General features: G+C 44.0%; 1 protein-coding gene across 4 annotated transcripts in view; it reads left to right on the forward strand.

Moving 5' to 3' along the window:
- The window catches only part of LOC137133937 (protocadherin-1-like), a 189,334-nt gene that overhangs the window by 8,026 nt on the left and 163,755 nt on the right, over positions 1–17,553 (forward strand). For 3 of the 4 annotated variants that reach the window (XM_067518102.1, XM_067518105.1, XM_067518104.1), the window contains exons 2-3: positions 6,776–7,607; positions 11,746–13,929. In XM_067518102.1, coding sequence (XP_067374203.1) covers positions 6,798–7,607; positions 11,746–13,929 — 2,994 coding nt within the window. In that variant the 5' untranslated portion in view covers positions 6,776–6,797. Of the gene's footprint in view, positions 1–110; positions 247–6,775; positions 7,608–11,745; positions 13,930–17,553 lie in introns of those variants that run through there. The other variant, XM_067518103.1, reaches the window with a different exon arrangement.

Below are 17,553 nucleotides of genomic sequence, written 5' to 3' on the forward strand. Positions count from 1 at the left end.
GCATGTAGAATAACCAGTGGGCGGCTTGTGTTGCAGATAGGGGCAGTTTGATTTGATAGGACGAGCAGAGACGCAGCATTGTTGACAAAACGCCTGACATTACTGGTTCACCATTTTAGTTACGCCCACTCGTTCAGCATGAGGTCAACGCTACAGATGCACGGTTCAACAAGGAGCAGTGAGAAGATCAACAGCTCATGTTCGGCAATATTTTAAGTCCTGCTTGCCCAGTAGAACAATCCAAAGGTCAGTAGTCAGGTTTATTTATTAGAAGATATTTGTGCAGTTCACCAGTGAAGTGTTGTGTAATAGAGTTCAGCATCTTGATGTTAAATGTACCAGAAAAATGTATCAAACAGGGCTTCATCATGTTAGTGTTCACACTAAACAGTCACTCTCTTAAAATGCCCGTTTTTGGATCATTATTAGAAGTCTTGCAAATGAATAGTCTCGTGTGCTGTATGAAGATTAGCAGGATACGTGCATCAATATTGTGAGTTGTGCTGATTTGTCTACTATTTTATTACCTGCAATAATCAAGGACAGTGTTTTTTTTTTTAATCTGGCTGTTTGGTGTCTAAACACGGTCATAAGTGATGTAGCCCTTTGCTATTTGACGTCACATGTTGCAGCGCTCGAGCTGCTTCGTTGACTTTAGAGAGTAAAGTGTATTTTCATCCATCAGTATCAGCTTCATTGATCCCGATCAGTCTCTTAGTTCTTGCTCAGTCTGTCAATGAGCGCAGGCTCCAATGTGTTGACAGATGTTGCTACGTTGTGTCAGGGATGTGGCATTTACTGGTAAAAGATTCCAGTCTTTTAAAAAATGATGGATTGTTTTAACAGCTGTTAATGTTCATTTTACACCTGAAACAATGTGCCAGTCAATACTTTGATTCTGGTGCCAAATGGGACATTTTAGTCTTAATTGGACAATAAAGTCATTCTACTTTGGGTTTGGATTGACAGACAAGCAAACAGGCAGCCCAGTACTAAAACATGGAGCACAGTGGGTTTAATGTAGTGGATCTGCATCAGCTCGTCGGCCTAATGTGATGTGATGTATAGCAGTTAAGTTTTGTGATGCAGGTGGGACATTAACATGGAGACACACTCTGAATATCAATAGTGAAAACACAGCGGGTGGTAACGGGGCCATTGAGCTCAGGGCTGTTGTGTGGACACACCCTGTCTCGCTCTGTCTCCATGTCTTCTATTGTGAGTCTGCCTCCCTCGTCCGTTCTGAGCATGAGTCAGTCAAACAAACACATACTGCCTGGTTCCTCACACATGGAAATGTTACTGTCCTTAAAAGCTCCTTGTAATGTCTCACACACACACACACACACACACACACACACAGTGGCTAGTTGGTGAGAAAGTTTTGGACTGTGGGAAAAAGGACGAGCTGCACTAACTATGGCTCAGCCGGGATCGTCCCAGAGGAGACAACGCACACACACACTTCTACAAGTGAACAAACATGTTGACATGTGAACTCACACAGATGAACAAACAGGAATTTGCTTCACTTCGGTTCTTTGTTTTTTCTCTCGAACATTTGACCCTGAGATTTTTTTCTTTCTTTAAGATCATTGAATTCTCATGACCCAGGAGTTGCTCTCTTATAATGGCCTTTACATTAAAGATCCACACCATGTGTGGTTGTGCAAGTTTTACATTTTACATTTGCACAAACCTTATGCAGGAGCTTTAAATGGATTTCTGTAGAAGAGTGACATTAGATTTTTAACCAGATTAGCTGTGAACCCTCATTAGTGCTGAACTCGCGCATCTTTAAACTTAAAGTGTCCAAAATGCTCTAGTACTGCAAGTTTATTAGTTTATGAAAGCAGATTTCAACTCTATTTTATTTTAACAAATTTTGCATTTAGGGAACATTTAACACTTGAAAACCTCAAATGTGAAAAACAGAAAAACACATTAATGGATTATTGTCGAAACATTTACCTGTTTGACTCTGTTTGCTGACACCAGTGTGCTGCTTTTTATTTTAATTAACTGCCGAGGGACTGAATATGAGCAAATGAACGACATTTCAAACAATAAAAAGCTTTGTTTATTATGACACAAGTCACAAAGCTATTACGGGTTATGATGAAATCCTAATTTTTATAACAAACTGCTAAATCTGCTTTATTGTATCCGTCATTACAGATGCACACCTTCAAGCTGCGCATCCAAACTTTGCTTAAAGTCCCGTGACTTTTACTCTGAATTCTATTCTCAGTTTCCAGACACAGCAAACTTGAAGCAACATGTCAAAATGATGTGAAGGACATCTAGAAAAACTCAAATTTGATGGTACAAAAACCATGAAGTTTGAATAATTCACTCAGTGTGAGCATCATGAAGAATATATGAGTGTCAAACTGAGAGAAATGAGTTTAGCAGCTTTAAAGGACAAAGAACAACCTTGGAATCCAGGTTTCAAGTATCTTGACTCCAGAGCTGTTCAGTATTTCACTGCACACATTTTGATTTTCATGTTGCGTCATCCTGCGCGACAACAACATCCTTCAAAAAAGGCCATTTTATTTCCTCATGTGCTGTGTTTCCTGTTTTATATTCACCTGCTGGCAAAACATGAGCTCACTGTTACACAGACTCTTGCTTTCTGGACAGAGCAGGGAAGCCAGTTGTCATATAACTATTGTGTATTTCTGGCCGTTCACAACCAGGCGAACGTAAACATTAACCTGGAAAATCAATCAAACATCACTTTTACTGAGGGTTTACAGGCATCAGCGTGCAGACAGCGAGGAATCATAGACAACTTGGGCTTAAAATGTCAGCAATTATTCCTTTTTATGGATTTCCACACACAGAGATCAGATTACAATTACATCATGGTGTGTTATAAACCAACCGTGACATGCAAAATTTGCATCAGCACAAGATGGATGGTGTGCAGTGACGATCACAAGCGGCTAAAACCTTATTATAGACATGTCGTTGATTCTTATAGAACGTGTGTGTTTGTATTTGCATTGGTTGGTTCGAGTTTTATGCAGACAGGCTGCTGGGTTGGGGGTTACATTAGCAGACTGGACGTCAGCCAGCAAATGGCATTGTTTCTGCTCCGTTTCCACGGCGACGTGTGAAACGCTGCAGGGTCGGAGGTCAGAGGTCGGCCATGTTTGGCAACTCTGGAGAAGAATGTGAGAAAAGGCACACAGACTGTAGCGCCCGTGCTTGAACACACTCAGAGGTATTCACGTGCACATTCACACTTGCAAACACACACACTTCACACTCATTGACAGTCACAGGTAATTAGGTGTTTGTGTGTCACAGCAGGGAGCAGAGCAGCCGACACCTCAGATGAGCAGCTGGACAACAACCACACATTTAATGCTCCTTCTCTTTTTGAATGTTTTTGACTTTTCAAACTTGTGATGAACATTACAACATTACACCGACTGAAAGACGAAAAGACTGGATCGTTTTTTTAAAAGAAATTGAATTGGCACCTATTCTCACGTTCTCCTCACCAAACTTGGAGAATCATCACTTTATGGAGCTTTGTGAATATGGAAATTCACTGCTGACCAGTAGGAACCGGAAACATACAATTAGCATTGTATGAGCCAACCAAGGGTTAGTTTAGTTACTTGTTATATTTAATGTGTGTTTGTGATGTGTCTATGTACTGATGATATCTTTGTGACATCATATGGCTTTGATAGTTTGCCTTTGATGGCTGCCCTTGTAGTTTACCTTTAAGTTCCTTGACCAGTGGTCAAGGAAACAATGCAATGCTAAGGGTTTGTTAAGGAGAGATGCAGTTTTTAGCTCAGCTACTGAAGGGTGTAGACCTGACACAGTAACTAGAGCAAGAAAGGTGTGGACCACAACAAGGTAGAAGAAAAGGGTTCGTGTAGCTGTAGAGGCACACGGTTTCTTACCGAGTCCTGTGAGTTCTGATTGATCTGTCGTTGGCTAAGTTGAGAAGCAAGTACAATAAATAAATGTTCAATGTTTGTCTAACAACGATTTCCGGAGTGAAGTATGTGCTGACGCGTCAGGAGCGTCAGATTCGAGTAAGACCACCTCTACAAGCATAAATCCTCTGAGTAGGCAGCGTTCAATAAATGCACCTTCAGATTTTGGTTTGTTCGAGGGAAAAGATTTTTCACGGGTCAAAGTTCAATTTATTCCTTAAAATCACAGTGCTCCCATGCTAATCAAGCAGCGCTGATTACAAAATCTCATCGATTTGTCCATTGATGTATTTAAATGAGACGTTGCACACGAACGAACGCGGACATGAACAGCATCGGTAAATAGACAGTTGCAAAACGATCTGCTTGCGTGCAGTTTAACATCTGAGCAGCTTGGTTTCATTTGCTATGGAGGAAACAATAAAAGATTTGTAGCCTGAAAATCACGTGTAACACGCTGTGTACAGACGGACGTGTAAAAGGTCAATCAGTGTTAAAGCAATGTTATGTTGTTCATTCATTTCATGTAACTACTCCTTCCCATCCTGTTATAGACCTAACAGACCTAGAAATACAAGCATTTACTCCTACACACACACACACACACACACACACACACACACACACACACACACACACACACACACACACACACACACACACACAGCGTTCAGCAGAACACACCATCAGTGTGCATCAGTGTCGGAGGAGGAGGAGGAGGAGGAGGAGAGCATCGAGACATCCTGCTTCCTGCTCAATATGCTGGTCCATGGTGCGCATGTGTGTGCGCGTGTGTGTGTGTGTGTGTGTGTGTGTGTATGTGTGTGTGTTCTTCACCAAATCAAGGACGCAATGAGGAAAAAAAGTGCTTCAGATTAACCTTGGCGACCCAGAGCTGAGAAACTCCTACAGCACAAAACACAGAGTGTGTGTCTAAGATGAATTACTGCCAAGAGAGAGAGCGAGAGAGAGAAGAGAAGGAGACGACGAAGAGGAAAGAGTTTATGTTTAAGAGCATGTGGCTCTATGAGCGTCAGGTGGAAAAGGTGTGTGTGTGTGGGTAAAACGTTGATTCAGTTTGACAGAATAACTGGTGTTCTGCAGGGAGTGTGTGAGAAATTTACACCAAGTCCTACTTCAATGCATAAAGCAGCTTTTTATAGGGTAAACGTGATGCTGACACAATAAAAGCCTTCGCTGGTCATTTCTGATCAAGTAAAGTCTGTTAGACCTTGAAAAGTCCTAAAACATCAACAGATTACACTTGTAATCTGAATCGATGACGTCGTACAGTAATAAATATGGTTATGGCATTTTATGTCCTGAATCCGGTTTACGCAAACGGGTAATATACTAATGTTCTTTTCTTTTAAAACACGATGACTCGTGATTTACTGTCGGGGCCCCTGCTGACACCACGTGACTGCTGCGCCCTGGGCACCGAGTACAGATCCAATTGCTACTTAAAATACACACTGAAAGGCCAAGAAGACTCTTTAGAGAGTCGCTTTTTTTACCACACGTGTGTCTGCACACACAGACAGATGCATGTAAATGTCCCTTTCTGCAGGGTTTATTTTCCAGTAAAGTTAAATAAAAGCCCGGGTTTCATTTGGAGACATAATCACAATCTTTTCACTAGATTTTTAGTGCAGTGATGGTGCAGGACATGGCCAGGGGCAGCTGTCAGGAGAGAAATATAACAGGAAGTAGTTAATTCCCCTTCTGTCGCCACCTTAAAAGAGGAGACGCCGACAGGAAGACAGCGGCAGGCCGAATGTCAAGACTGTATCTGAGACTTTACAACAGGTGATCTCTGCTCTTTATACAACATTTATGATCAGACAAACTGTCTTGTGCAGGTAACAGGTGGAGATTTTCAAAATAAAACTCTGTTATTGACACAGTGATCTGCAGAATTCATTGGTTGTTTCTGAGTGTTTCTCTGGGCTGGAGCCTTGGTGAGCAAAATTGTCATAAAGACACAAGACATACAACCATAAGGACATTTAAAACGTCTAAATAGGAAAAAGGAGACACCAGTGATGGTAAATAGATGACAAAAAGAGACACATTATGACCGAAAAACAAGACGTAAAATGACATTTGTATTATGAAAATACAAATAGCTGAAAAAACATGACAACCACTGTAGTACTGTTGTGAGTCTTGAAGTCCTCCTGTACGGTGAGACGCACTCATAGCTTTCTGTGCTCAGGGGTCGATTTTCTCCCATGTTCAGATGTCATATAAACATATTTGACTGCACTGGACTGGATGCGTTTCATTTATCATCCATCATACTGTAAATGAGCGGATGTATGCTCCTCGGAGTGTCGGCCTCCACACAACTTAAAGTATTTTCCTTTCTAATCAGCATAAAAAGATCTTAGAAAGTGTGAAGCCTGTGTTGCTGACACATGCAGCCGTCCCGTTCCTTCTGGCTGCGTCTCAGTACTTTTGGTTGCGAGTCGCCTGCAGCGGCGCTCAGTTTGTCTTCCTGTCGCAGCGGCCGACCGGCAGCAGAAGGAAGTCATCAGTCTGAGCTGCTCGGCTGCTCTCTGTACACTACAGACGGCGGCGAGTCCAGGCCCGAAACCTTGTCACCCTCAGCTCTCAAATAAATAAATAAGCGGGACACGTTTAGTGGCCCAAGGAGACAAATACGACAATCTAGTCCTGAACGGCTGAGATATAAATTGAGAGAGGAGCGAGCCTGTGGATCATTTCTGTGTGTTGGTGCTGTCGGGGCGACTCATAGAGGGTGAGTGACTGCAGTTTTGCTGATTTTGTTTTTCTGTCTCTTTCAGAGTGGTGCTGTTGGGCAGAGACATGACGGCGCTGAGGTGGGACGTTGCCTTCTTCCTGGCAGTCTTCCTGCTGGTGTCCTGCAACGCCGCACCCACCGACATCCTATATCGGGTTCCTGAGGAGCAGCCGCCCAACACGCTGATTGGAAGCCTGGCAGCGGACCAGGGCCTCCCCGACACCGGTCACCTCTACAAGCTGGAGGTGGGCTCACCGTACCTGCGAGTGGACAGCAAGACCGGCGACATCTACACCACCGAGGTCCCCATCGATCGCGAGATGCTGAGAGACTGCCGCAACCTGTTTGAGGGTGACAAATGCTTCCTGGAGTTCGAGGTCTCGATCACCGACATGGTGAAGGGCATCGGCTCGGGGCCGCGGCTGATCGAAGGCCGCATTGAAGTGCTGGACATCAACGACAACACGCCGCAGTTTTCCTCGCCCATCCTCACGCTCTCCATCCCTGAGAACACACCCATAGGCGCCCTCTTCTCCATCCCCATGGCCAATGACAGAGACTCCGGCACAAACGCCGTGGCTGAGTATTCACTGAGCACCGGACCGGACGCCGACCAGCTGTTCACCCTGCAGGTCGCGGTGGATACGGATGAGAAGCTGCCGCAGCTGGTGGTCATGGGCAACCTGGACCGCGAGAAGAAAGACTCGTATGACCTGACCATCCGGGTGGTGGATGGCGGGAAGCCGGCGAGGGCGAGCACCGCTCTTCTGCGGGTCACGGTCACCGACCAGAACGATAACGCTCCCAAGTTCGAGAGGAGCCACTACGAGGCAGAGCTGCTGGAAAACAGTCCACTGGGACACTCTGTGCTGCAGGTGAGCTCAGACGTTACATACTGCGTGTACTTGTACACAAAAGATGCAGTGGACACTCACTTCCTGTTTATCTGTGATAGTCGTTTCAGCTGAGCCAGTGCTTTAATAGCAGCTTAATCTTTTGATGAGTGAACAGACAGGAGGATAATGAAGGACAACTCTAATTGTTTGTGCAGCTCCATTTCATACAGAAGCAGCTGAAGGTGATTAAGCAAACACTTGACTGCTTTCAAAAGGTCTTTGGTTTCATTTTAAAGAAAAGCAGCATTGGTGCAACATGTACTGTAAGTTTTAAAATAGATTTTGGCTGCATAAAGATGGAAAGCCTTAAATATTCAATATTGGCCGACACCGACACAGGTTTTCTAGAGGCCTTCAACAGTGTTTTATCACTCTCCACTGTTGAGGAAGCGTTTGTTCAGCTGCTGTAATTATTGAGACTCGTGCAGTTTTAGAGTTCACAGACAGGTTCAGCTCGGAAAGGAAAACTATTATACGTGACAGAAATGGTGGACAAAACAACTAAAGTTAAGATGAATTCAAATTGTAAATCTTCACTTGTAAAACAACAACCTGTCGTGTTCAATCGCGCAAAGACATCAGGATCCAGTGGAGCTGACAAATTGTCATCACACCTGAGGAATCACATAAATGTGTTTCTTTACTTCTGTAAATCCAGTAAAAACGTCATTTTCTGCACATTGTTGCTCCATCTAAGTGAGTGAACGTAGAGAGTTTCCTTGTCCACCAAACATTGCAGTGGAACCTTTGGCCCCTGCAGGACAACACGGCGCGGTGACTGCACATAATGTGCCGCTCAATTATCCAGACAGACAGATGGTGAAGTGGAGGTGAAGCAGGGCGTGGGATCGCTGCATGTAGTCAAACATTAACCACTGACTCAACATCACCTTTGAGCTCTTGGCCGGGGCGGCAGTACGTGATGTCGCCGTCAGCCGGACCAAACAAGGACACTCGAATTGGCTTCGCAGTCTTCTGACAAACCCACCTCTCTGTATCAACCTCCACGTCCTCCTCCTTCCCCCTTTGCAGCCTGAATGCAGCTAGCCAGGCTTTCAGGGAGCCGTGCATGACTTAATCTGAGTCAGTCATGAGATTATCCACTAGGCTTATTGGTATTATGGCTCTGGATGTGGCTCATTGCATTTCAGAGAGCTGCAGAATGCATTTCACTTAACGTGCATTTGAGAAGTGATGCTTTAGAGGCAGCAGGACAGCGAGGACTGACGACCCTGACCTGATTAAACGCTCCAATAGCGGTGCAGACTTGCATATCCCTACGTTTTGACGGGTTCAAGAAAAACATAGCATCTTTTACCTGTTTTCTTCTTGGGCCGTGAAAGTCAAAGGAAATAATCTCTTCTTAAAGCATCAACTAATTTTAAATGTTGGTTAATGTCGTCTGAAACAAACGGCCTGAATTTAAGAGTCAATCAGCAGCTCAGACTTCTTTTGTAAGGAAATGTACATTTAAAAAAAAAAACTTTTGTTTTGAGTGGAATAGAACGATCTGAAGATGTGTCCCATAGGGGACATCGGAGGAAGATTACAGTGAGATATTCTATTCAAATTAAATGTGCGTGCAATGCATTTAAAATACCAAACGTTAAGCTTAACTGAAAGAACCAAAAATTAGACCCGTTTTCTTCATCACAGCTTGACTGATGAACAACGCGTTTAATCAGTACAAATTTTGATCTTGCACCTGAGAAGGTAGAAAAGTCTCAGAACTGTCTTGTTTAAAATACTCTAAATGCTCCAACTTTAATCTAGTGCTTGGAAGTGTCTTCTCAAACCTGGAGCTCATTAAAGACCAAGGCATATTTGAGAATATTGTCAGAGATATGTCATTATCCTTAATGAGTAACAGCCACAGTTACAAAAAAGAAGATATCAAATATTTAATATTTCTGTGACAACCATCTGATTAATCATCTAAAAGGAGGCAGCCCAGAATGATGTGAAGAGTCCACACCGAACTACCATGTAATTATAAAGTCATTTAGTCAACAATAAACCAGACAGGATGTTAACTGTGATGGATTATCTCGCTGCAATAGGTTCCAAGTCTCTGCAAGCTGATTTTCTTGGGAACAAACTAAAACCTAATAGCTCGCTAGACGGAAAAGACCAAGAATTGATGGTTTAATTTGAAGAATGCTCAGAAGAGAAGAGAGATTAGACATTTTTCATTTAAGAAACCAGTTGCTATTGCTGGTTAATTGTTAACTCAGGAGATAAACAGTGTTTATATTGGCTGTAGGTCTGGACAGCACGGCATTGGAGAGCAGCCAGAGCATCACAGACGCCCTGTGCTCCAGCAGCTCAACTGTTCAATACACAATTCTTAGAAGCTGTCAATAATTCACCGCTGTTTGGTGATGTCTGCTGCTTAAAGCCCCGCCGGAGGATGGGAAATCAATGGCCAGGAGAAATTATAATTTCACTTTCATGCTTTCTTTAACCTTAACCTCTGTGACTTGGATCAGTGGCTTCCACTGTCAGCCCGAGGTGCCGGTGATGGTCTGTCACAGTCTGTGATCATGAGCGGGCAGGAAACTACAAACACGTTTTTGTTACGATGCAGAATGAACCAAGTCTGTTTGGTGCATTAACCTCTGGACCATGATTTTTATCTTTAAATGTTGATTGAAATTCATGTCAGACAATGTCCTCATTGTGTGTCATCTCGTTCCAGCTCTTTTTTTGTAAAGAGACACACGGTGGGACGTTTAAACGGAGTGAAATATTAGACCTTTTCATGGCTGCACCATCCCAGACAAATTTTAATTGTATAGTTTTTTCCACATTTCATGGACTGACTGTTATGTCAGTAAATGTCAGAAATGTTTCTTTGTAATTATAGAATAATTAAACTGACTAGTGCAGCTTGAATTCAGTCCAACCGTCTAACTGATTTATGAAATCAATTCATTTTAGTTGGTGGAATTTAGACTTTACCAAAGAAGGACTCGTGCACACACACGAAAAAGAGAAAGCAAAAGGTATAACATTTTAATTTCTGAGCTTTAGAGCTGCTGGCCGGCTCCGCCAATGGCCTCTTTACAGAGATAGAGTAGCTGTTTCCCCCTGTTGCCTGGTTTAATGATAAGCTAAGCCACAGCTTTATATTTACCTGCAGATACCAGAGTGGCATTGATCTACTCCAGTTATTGGCAAGGAAGCAAATGAGTGTGTTTTCCAGAATGTCAAAACAGCCCTTCGAAAAACCTTGGCACCACCACGACACATTTAATTGGTTCGTGTGTCCTCGTATTAAACAACATAGGCTCAAATAATCGCACCTTCTTTTTTTGTTTCTTTTTTTTTTTTAAAAACACCAGTTACTTTTAGAATTTGAATTTTAGCAAATTATTTTGCTGAGTGCAAGCTTGGCTCAGATCCAGCTCTGCTTAAAAGGAATAGATGGCCTTAAAATGTAAAAACCCTAATTACATTACTGTAAGTCCCAGATGAAGGCTAAAGAAACGCTGAACCAGCAGCACCTGGGACATTAAATCAGCTGTTCAACAACTAGTTCGTTTGAAACTACACACACACACACACACACACACACACAACATTTCCCAACAGTAGCTGTGGCATTGAATGAACACAATAATAATTAGAGTCGCATTGAAGTGTTAGATGTGTAGACGGAAAGGTGACTTAACGGGAACATCCTAAGTGATGCTCCGGTGGCTGCTTCCACCTCCTAGCTCACTAATTACTTCCATTTATTTTGGTTTGAACGTATGAAGCTGGATCGTGGTCAGTGGTGGTCTGTCCTCTCCGGTCTCCTAATGGGCCCCGAGGAGCTGGGGATTTTCTGATAATGAGAGGAGCATTAACATTCACTCATCTCGCCATTAGATGCGATATGACCCACTGCACAGCCATAAGATGTTGTTGTGTGGGTGTATGTGCTTAGCTTTGATCCTCTATTATGTTAGAACAGAAAAAATCCTCCCCCTCAGAAAGGCACAAAAGGCTTTGTTGTGTTGGATTATTAAGGATCGCGACTTTCTGAATGTGAATCTAAACATTCATTAAACTCTGACTTGTGTCTGACATTATTTGGCCATGAAAATATAAACCTTTACTTCTGTCCTTGTAGGTCAGAGCCAACGATGCAGACTCGGGCACCAACGGAGAGATTGACTACAGCCTCCATCAGGCGTCAGAGACCGTCCAGAGGCTTCTGCGCATTGACCGCACCACCGGAATCATCTATGTTAAAGGCATGGTGGACCGCGAGGAGGAGAACTTCCTCAAGTTCTCTGTGGTCGCCAAAGATCGTGGGCCCAACTCCAGGAGCTCCAAGGTGATGGTGAACATCAACATCAAGGACCAGAACGACAACGCACCAGCCATCGAGATCCGTGGTATTGGCTTGGTGACACACTACAACGGCATTGCCAACATCTCTGAGGACATGCCTATTGGTACACCAGTAGCGTTGGTCCAAGTATCAGACCGTGATGAGGGGGAGAATGCGGTGGTAACGTGCGTGGTTGCTGGTGATGTCCCGTTTCAACTCCGGCCTGCCAGCGAGTCAGCCAATGATCGAAAGAGGAAATACTTCCTGCAGACAACTACCCTGCTGGATTACGAACGTGTTAAGGATTACAGGATTGAAATTGTCGCTGTGGATTCTGGAAACCCGGCCCTGTCCAGCACCAACTCTCTTAAAGTCCAAGTCACCGACATGAACGATAACACGCCAGCCTTTTCCCCTTCAATGCTGGAGGTAGAGTTTGCAGAGGGAAACCAGCCAGGTGACAAGGTTCTGGATGTTGTGGCAACGGACGCAGACAGTGGCACCAATGCAGAGTTGGCCTATAGCATCATTGACTCTTCAGCCAACAGGCTGTTTGAGATTGACACCAACACCGGGGAGGTTCGTGTGAAGAACCTGTTGGATCGCGAAGAGAAGGACCGTTACGAGTTCTACGTGGCAGCAGCAGACAAAGGTGTTCCTAGCAAAACTGGTACTGCTACCGTGGTGATCAATGTTCAGGACCGCAATGACAATGACCCCAAGTTTATGCTGAGCGGCTACAGCTTCTCTGTCATTGAGAACATGCCTCCGCTCAATCCTGTTGGTGTGGTGACTGTCACTGACGCCGATAAGGGTGAAAATGCCAGAGTGAGGCTGTCTGTGGAACCAGACAATGGCAAGTTTGTCATCCAGAACGGCACAGGAACAATTCTGTCCAGCATCTCCTTTGACCGCGAGAAGGAGTGCACCTACACATTCCGCCTGAAGGCCGTGGATGCTGGTGACCCACCTCGTTCCTCGTATGTGGGGGTAACCATCAATGTTCTGGATGAGAATGACAATGCCCCTTATGTCACCAAACCAGCCAACTCCTCCTACACATACCTGACACCTGTCACCCCACCGGAGACCCGTGTGGAGGTGGTAGAAGCTGAGGACATTGATTCTGGACCCAATGCTGAGCTGGTCTATACCATCACAGGTGGCAACCCATATGGCCTGTTCCACATCTCACCCAGCAGTGGGGAGATCACACTGGCACAGGAATTCACGGGGAAGCACAACGGGCTGCACCGCCTGGTGGTGAAGGTCAGTGACAAAGGCAAGCCTCCCCGGCACACCACTGCTCTAGTCCACGTCTTTGTCAATGACACCAAGTCCAATGTCTCCCTCATCGAAGCGCTGGTTGGACACAGCCTCTACACACCTTTGGACAGGGACATTGCTGGTGATCCCAACTATGCCCACGCACAGCGCAGTAACATTCTGTATGGCAGTCTTGCAGGTATTGCTGGTGTGATTCTGGTCATTGTAGCCGTGGTGGTCATCAGACACCGGCTGCAGAAGGACACAAAGAGTGGCTACCAGGCCGGCAAGAAGGAGAGCAAGGACCTGTATGCTCCAAAACAGGGCCCCAAAAATGGCAAAGGGAAAAAGACCAAGAAGGGGAAAGCTCCAAAACCTGCCAAGCCACTGGAGGAGGATGAGGAGGCCAGCCTGCAGAAAGGCCTCAAGTTCAACCTCATCAATGACAGCGTCAATGACAGTCCCAGAATCCACCTGCCCCTTAACTACCCACCAGGAAGCCCCGATCTTGGCCGCCACTACCGCTCAAATTCGCCTCTACCCTCCATCCAGCTCCAGCCACAGTCGCCCTCTGCTTCCAAGAAGCACCAGGCTGTTCAAGACCTCCCCGCTACCAACACCTTTGTGGGAACGGGCGACAACAACTCCACGGGCTCCGACCAGTATTCGGATTACAGCTACAAGGCCAACCCACCCAAATACAGCAACAAACAGGTAGGAGACTACGCAAACACGCCAATGTACCACAGGGGCATCTATTGGACCAAGGTGTGGTAGTCTTGCTGGGACCCACTGGCACAGCCGATATTCTTCCGCCAAAGCTGCACTGATTCCCCTGCACAGCACCCACTTCCAAATGGCTGTTAATTTTTTTTTTTGTTTATTTGTTTCTTTCTTTTCACCATTTCTGTTGTTTTCTGTTTTGTTTTTTACCTCAACATGGACACCACCATTTTTAAACCATGAAGGATTTCATAAGGGATAGACCTAATATGGGTTTACCAGTATGTGTCAGCTGATAGTTGACTTGACCACAGCCCCAAAATGAACTCTGTTGATTGAGAACATATTTTGGGTCGTTTTTTTTTTTTTGTTTTGTTTTGTTTCGATGTTTGAGTTGATGTTTTTGCTGTTTTTTTTCTCCTAATCACACATCAAAATGTTTGATTCTTGCAGTATGTTGTTCTATTACAACAAACAAAGTCATAAAAATTAAGGTTAAAGTTTTTTTTAAGAAAACCTTTAGAAAAAGACAACTCCCATATGGGTCTATCCTTTGTCTCTGTGTTTTTCTTTTATTTGTGTTCAGTATCTCATTTCCATGGTGGGTTAAATTATGAGTTTGTCCTTTTTTATTATTCACAAGTGTTTTGAATGTGGAGTTTCTTTGTGCAGCCATTGAAAGGTTCACTCTGACATCCTCATTAAGTTTGAATGTGTTTTCTTTTTCCTCGAGAGCTGACTCAAGGCTTAAAGCTTCTCTTTATGACCGGATCAGCTTGTTGAAGTGTGACAAAGAGTGACAAAAAGAGTTCTTTCTTTTCTTTTCTTTTTCTTTTTTTTTTTTTTGTACACATTTTTTATTGTTTCTTGGCTTTTCTTTTGCCAGGAAATAGACTGGCTGAGCAGCACTTTAGAGTGTTCCCATCCAATTCCAACCAATTTAAGGTAATTTCAGCTTGGTCAGGAAGCCAAGCAGTGAAGAAAGAAAGGGAATGAGAAAGAGGAGACAGAGAAGGTTGTAAAAAGCCACTATACTATGAAGGAAAAGGTACACTAAGACTAAATAGAAGCATTTCTTAACCTCTACACCTCCTGTCAGGTCAGCTGAAATATGACTTTTCATTTTGCCGTGTTCCCAATCACCGGGGCTAAGAAGTCAATTGTTTGCACAGATTAATGGCAGGTAATTTTCCAGGCTCCCGCTTTCACCTTCTTTTACCCAGAGTGCCTTGCTCTATTCTATTTAATGTACAAACGAGGACTGGAGATGGGGGGTCATTAACCGTGTGATTGTGACGAGCTTTCCCGCCACGTCGATAGTTTTGTGGCTTCACGCTGGGGGACTTGCGGCCGTGAAAATGAAAGAAAAGTCATGTGCACTGTGAAATCCATGGAGACAATCACATTATCGTGTCGTGTTGTGATACTCAGACTGTACATATATGTGAACATGTCAAATATTCTGTTTCTTTGTGCTTCCTCATCTGTTGTTTACGCTGCAACATTACTGTGTACGGTGTGTGTGCTTCACAGGGGCATTTCATTGTTCTCCTGCTTTTGAAGGACTTGTGTTCACCCTCTAAACGCCTGTACCAAAGACTCACACACACACACACACACACACCTGCATATTCAGTGTCATCACCATTATAAAGTCTGCATGAAGCCGACTGTTTTTCCTTGTTTGGTTGCTTTAGCCGAGTTTCCTGCTGGTGTTAGCAGCTCGCTAACGCTCCTGCTGGGTTAATATTTAGCCTGTTAACACTCGAGCCCGCAGGCGTCACACTTCACTCAAGTCGGATTCAAAGCCACGCAGCCTCATAACAACTCTGCTCAATCACACACCTGCCTAATCTTGTACTTTTCTTCTCTGGGGAAATAAATGTACAGTGTTTTTTTCATTTTTGTTTTGTTTTTCGCTGCTTAAAGCAGATTTCCTTTCAATAAACATGTTGCTTAAATGTTAAAGTGGAGCTCTCTGTGCATTCCATGGGTGGTTGAAGTGGGTGGAGTCGCAGCGGGAACAGTGGGATCACTACAGGTAGAGGTACAGTATTTCATTTTCATTTTCATCCTTCACACACGGAGAGAAAAGGGATTCGGAGCATTTTCCCACCACGGAGCACACTCTTAAAAAGCAGGGCTACCGAAATGATTTCATAGGAGGAGCTGAGGAGCCGTTTCAGGAGCTCAGGAGTTTGACAAATCAGTGACATTCAGAGCTGCAAATGTAGAACATGGCTCCCAACAGGTTTGAAAGGGAGAGTTTGCATTTACTGATTACGTATTTAATGTTTTCAAGTCAGAGGTCATATCAGAATCTTTCTGCACATCAGGGAATTATTCTATGATTAGACACATGCAACACATGCTGATTTTAATGTGGATTTTTTATAAATCAAAGAATTAAGCACATTTGATATATCCCAGGATATTTACAGGATTAAATTACAACCTGAAATTATTAGAAAGGTAACATGTAAGTCATTTGTTGGGTCCAGCACAGATTTAGATCATATTATACAGCGGGATTTTCACACTTTTCTAATGTTTAATCCAATTCCTTCTGAATGCAGACTGTGCTGGTTAGCTCCAATCAGTTTTTTTTATCTGGACATGGCTCTGCTGGGGGAATTTGGACTCAGATCCTCAGCATTGCTCCATCCATTCTTCTTCTGAATAACAATTGCATGTCAGACACTCATTTTGTATCCTGTAATCAGACGATGTCGCGGCCAATCTTCATGATCCTCAACATGCGAGACGACCAACTCTGAGTTTCTCCTTTATTTCCTGCAGCTTTTTGAACAGTGGGGAAGTTCAAATGTATTGGAAATATTCTAAGCACATTTTCTCTCCATGATACACTCTGTGAACATGTCAACCATTCTGTCTGAGTCTGTTGCTTTACATTTACAGCTACACACACACACACACACACACATACACACACTGGACTTTGAACCTACAGCAACGACCGAGATCAAAGATGACACTGAGCAGGTGCTGAACCTGGCAGGGCCAAAGGTCAAATATCACTCAGGAACTCTTATTAGTAGCCAAGAGTAAAGAGGTCAAAGGTTAATGAGGTCACATGTCCCCCTCCTCTCTCTGAGTCCCGCTCTTGTCTGGACTCAGCATTAACAGTCCGGCAGTTTTCTTCCTGCTTTTACGCTGACCAGCTCTGCTGTCTCTATGGTAACACAATGGCCTGTGTTTGTGTGTGTGTGTGTGTGTGTGTGTGTGTGTGTGTGTGTGTGTGCACTGACTCATAGTACTGAACCACTCCCCTCCACCTCCCCCCGTCTAGCCCCTCCTTCCACCCAATCCAACACAATCCCTCCTTCTATGGAAAGCTCTGCCCTTTGAAAGAGAAGGTGTGTGTGTTTGTGTGTCGCTCTCTGAGTGTGTGTTACCTGTCATTCAGTTCATGCAAGCGTTGAGTGTTTATTCATCTCACCTATGCACTGGATTTCATGGATTGCATCAGCCTGAGCTCCATATTTCCATGTAAACAGTCAGAAAAAGGTCACATCAGTTTTTCAGTTTTAGTCCCGATATTCTTTTTTCATATTATACGACTTTAAATTGTTTAAAGGACTTTTTGGACATTGA

This window comes from Channa argus, chromosome 10 (assembly GCF_033026475.1).
Source record: "Channa argus isolate prfri chromosome 10, Channa argus male v1.0, whole genome shotgun sequence".
Classification (NCBI taxonomy): domain Eukaryota; kingdom Metazoa; phylum Chordata; class Actinopteri; order Anabantiformes; family Channidae; genus Channa; species Channa argus.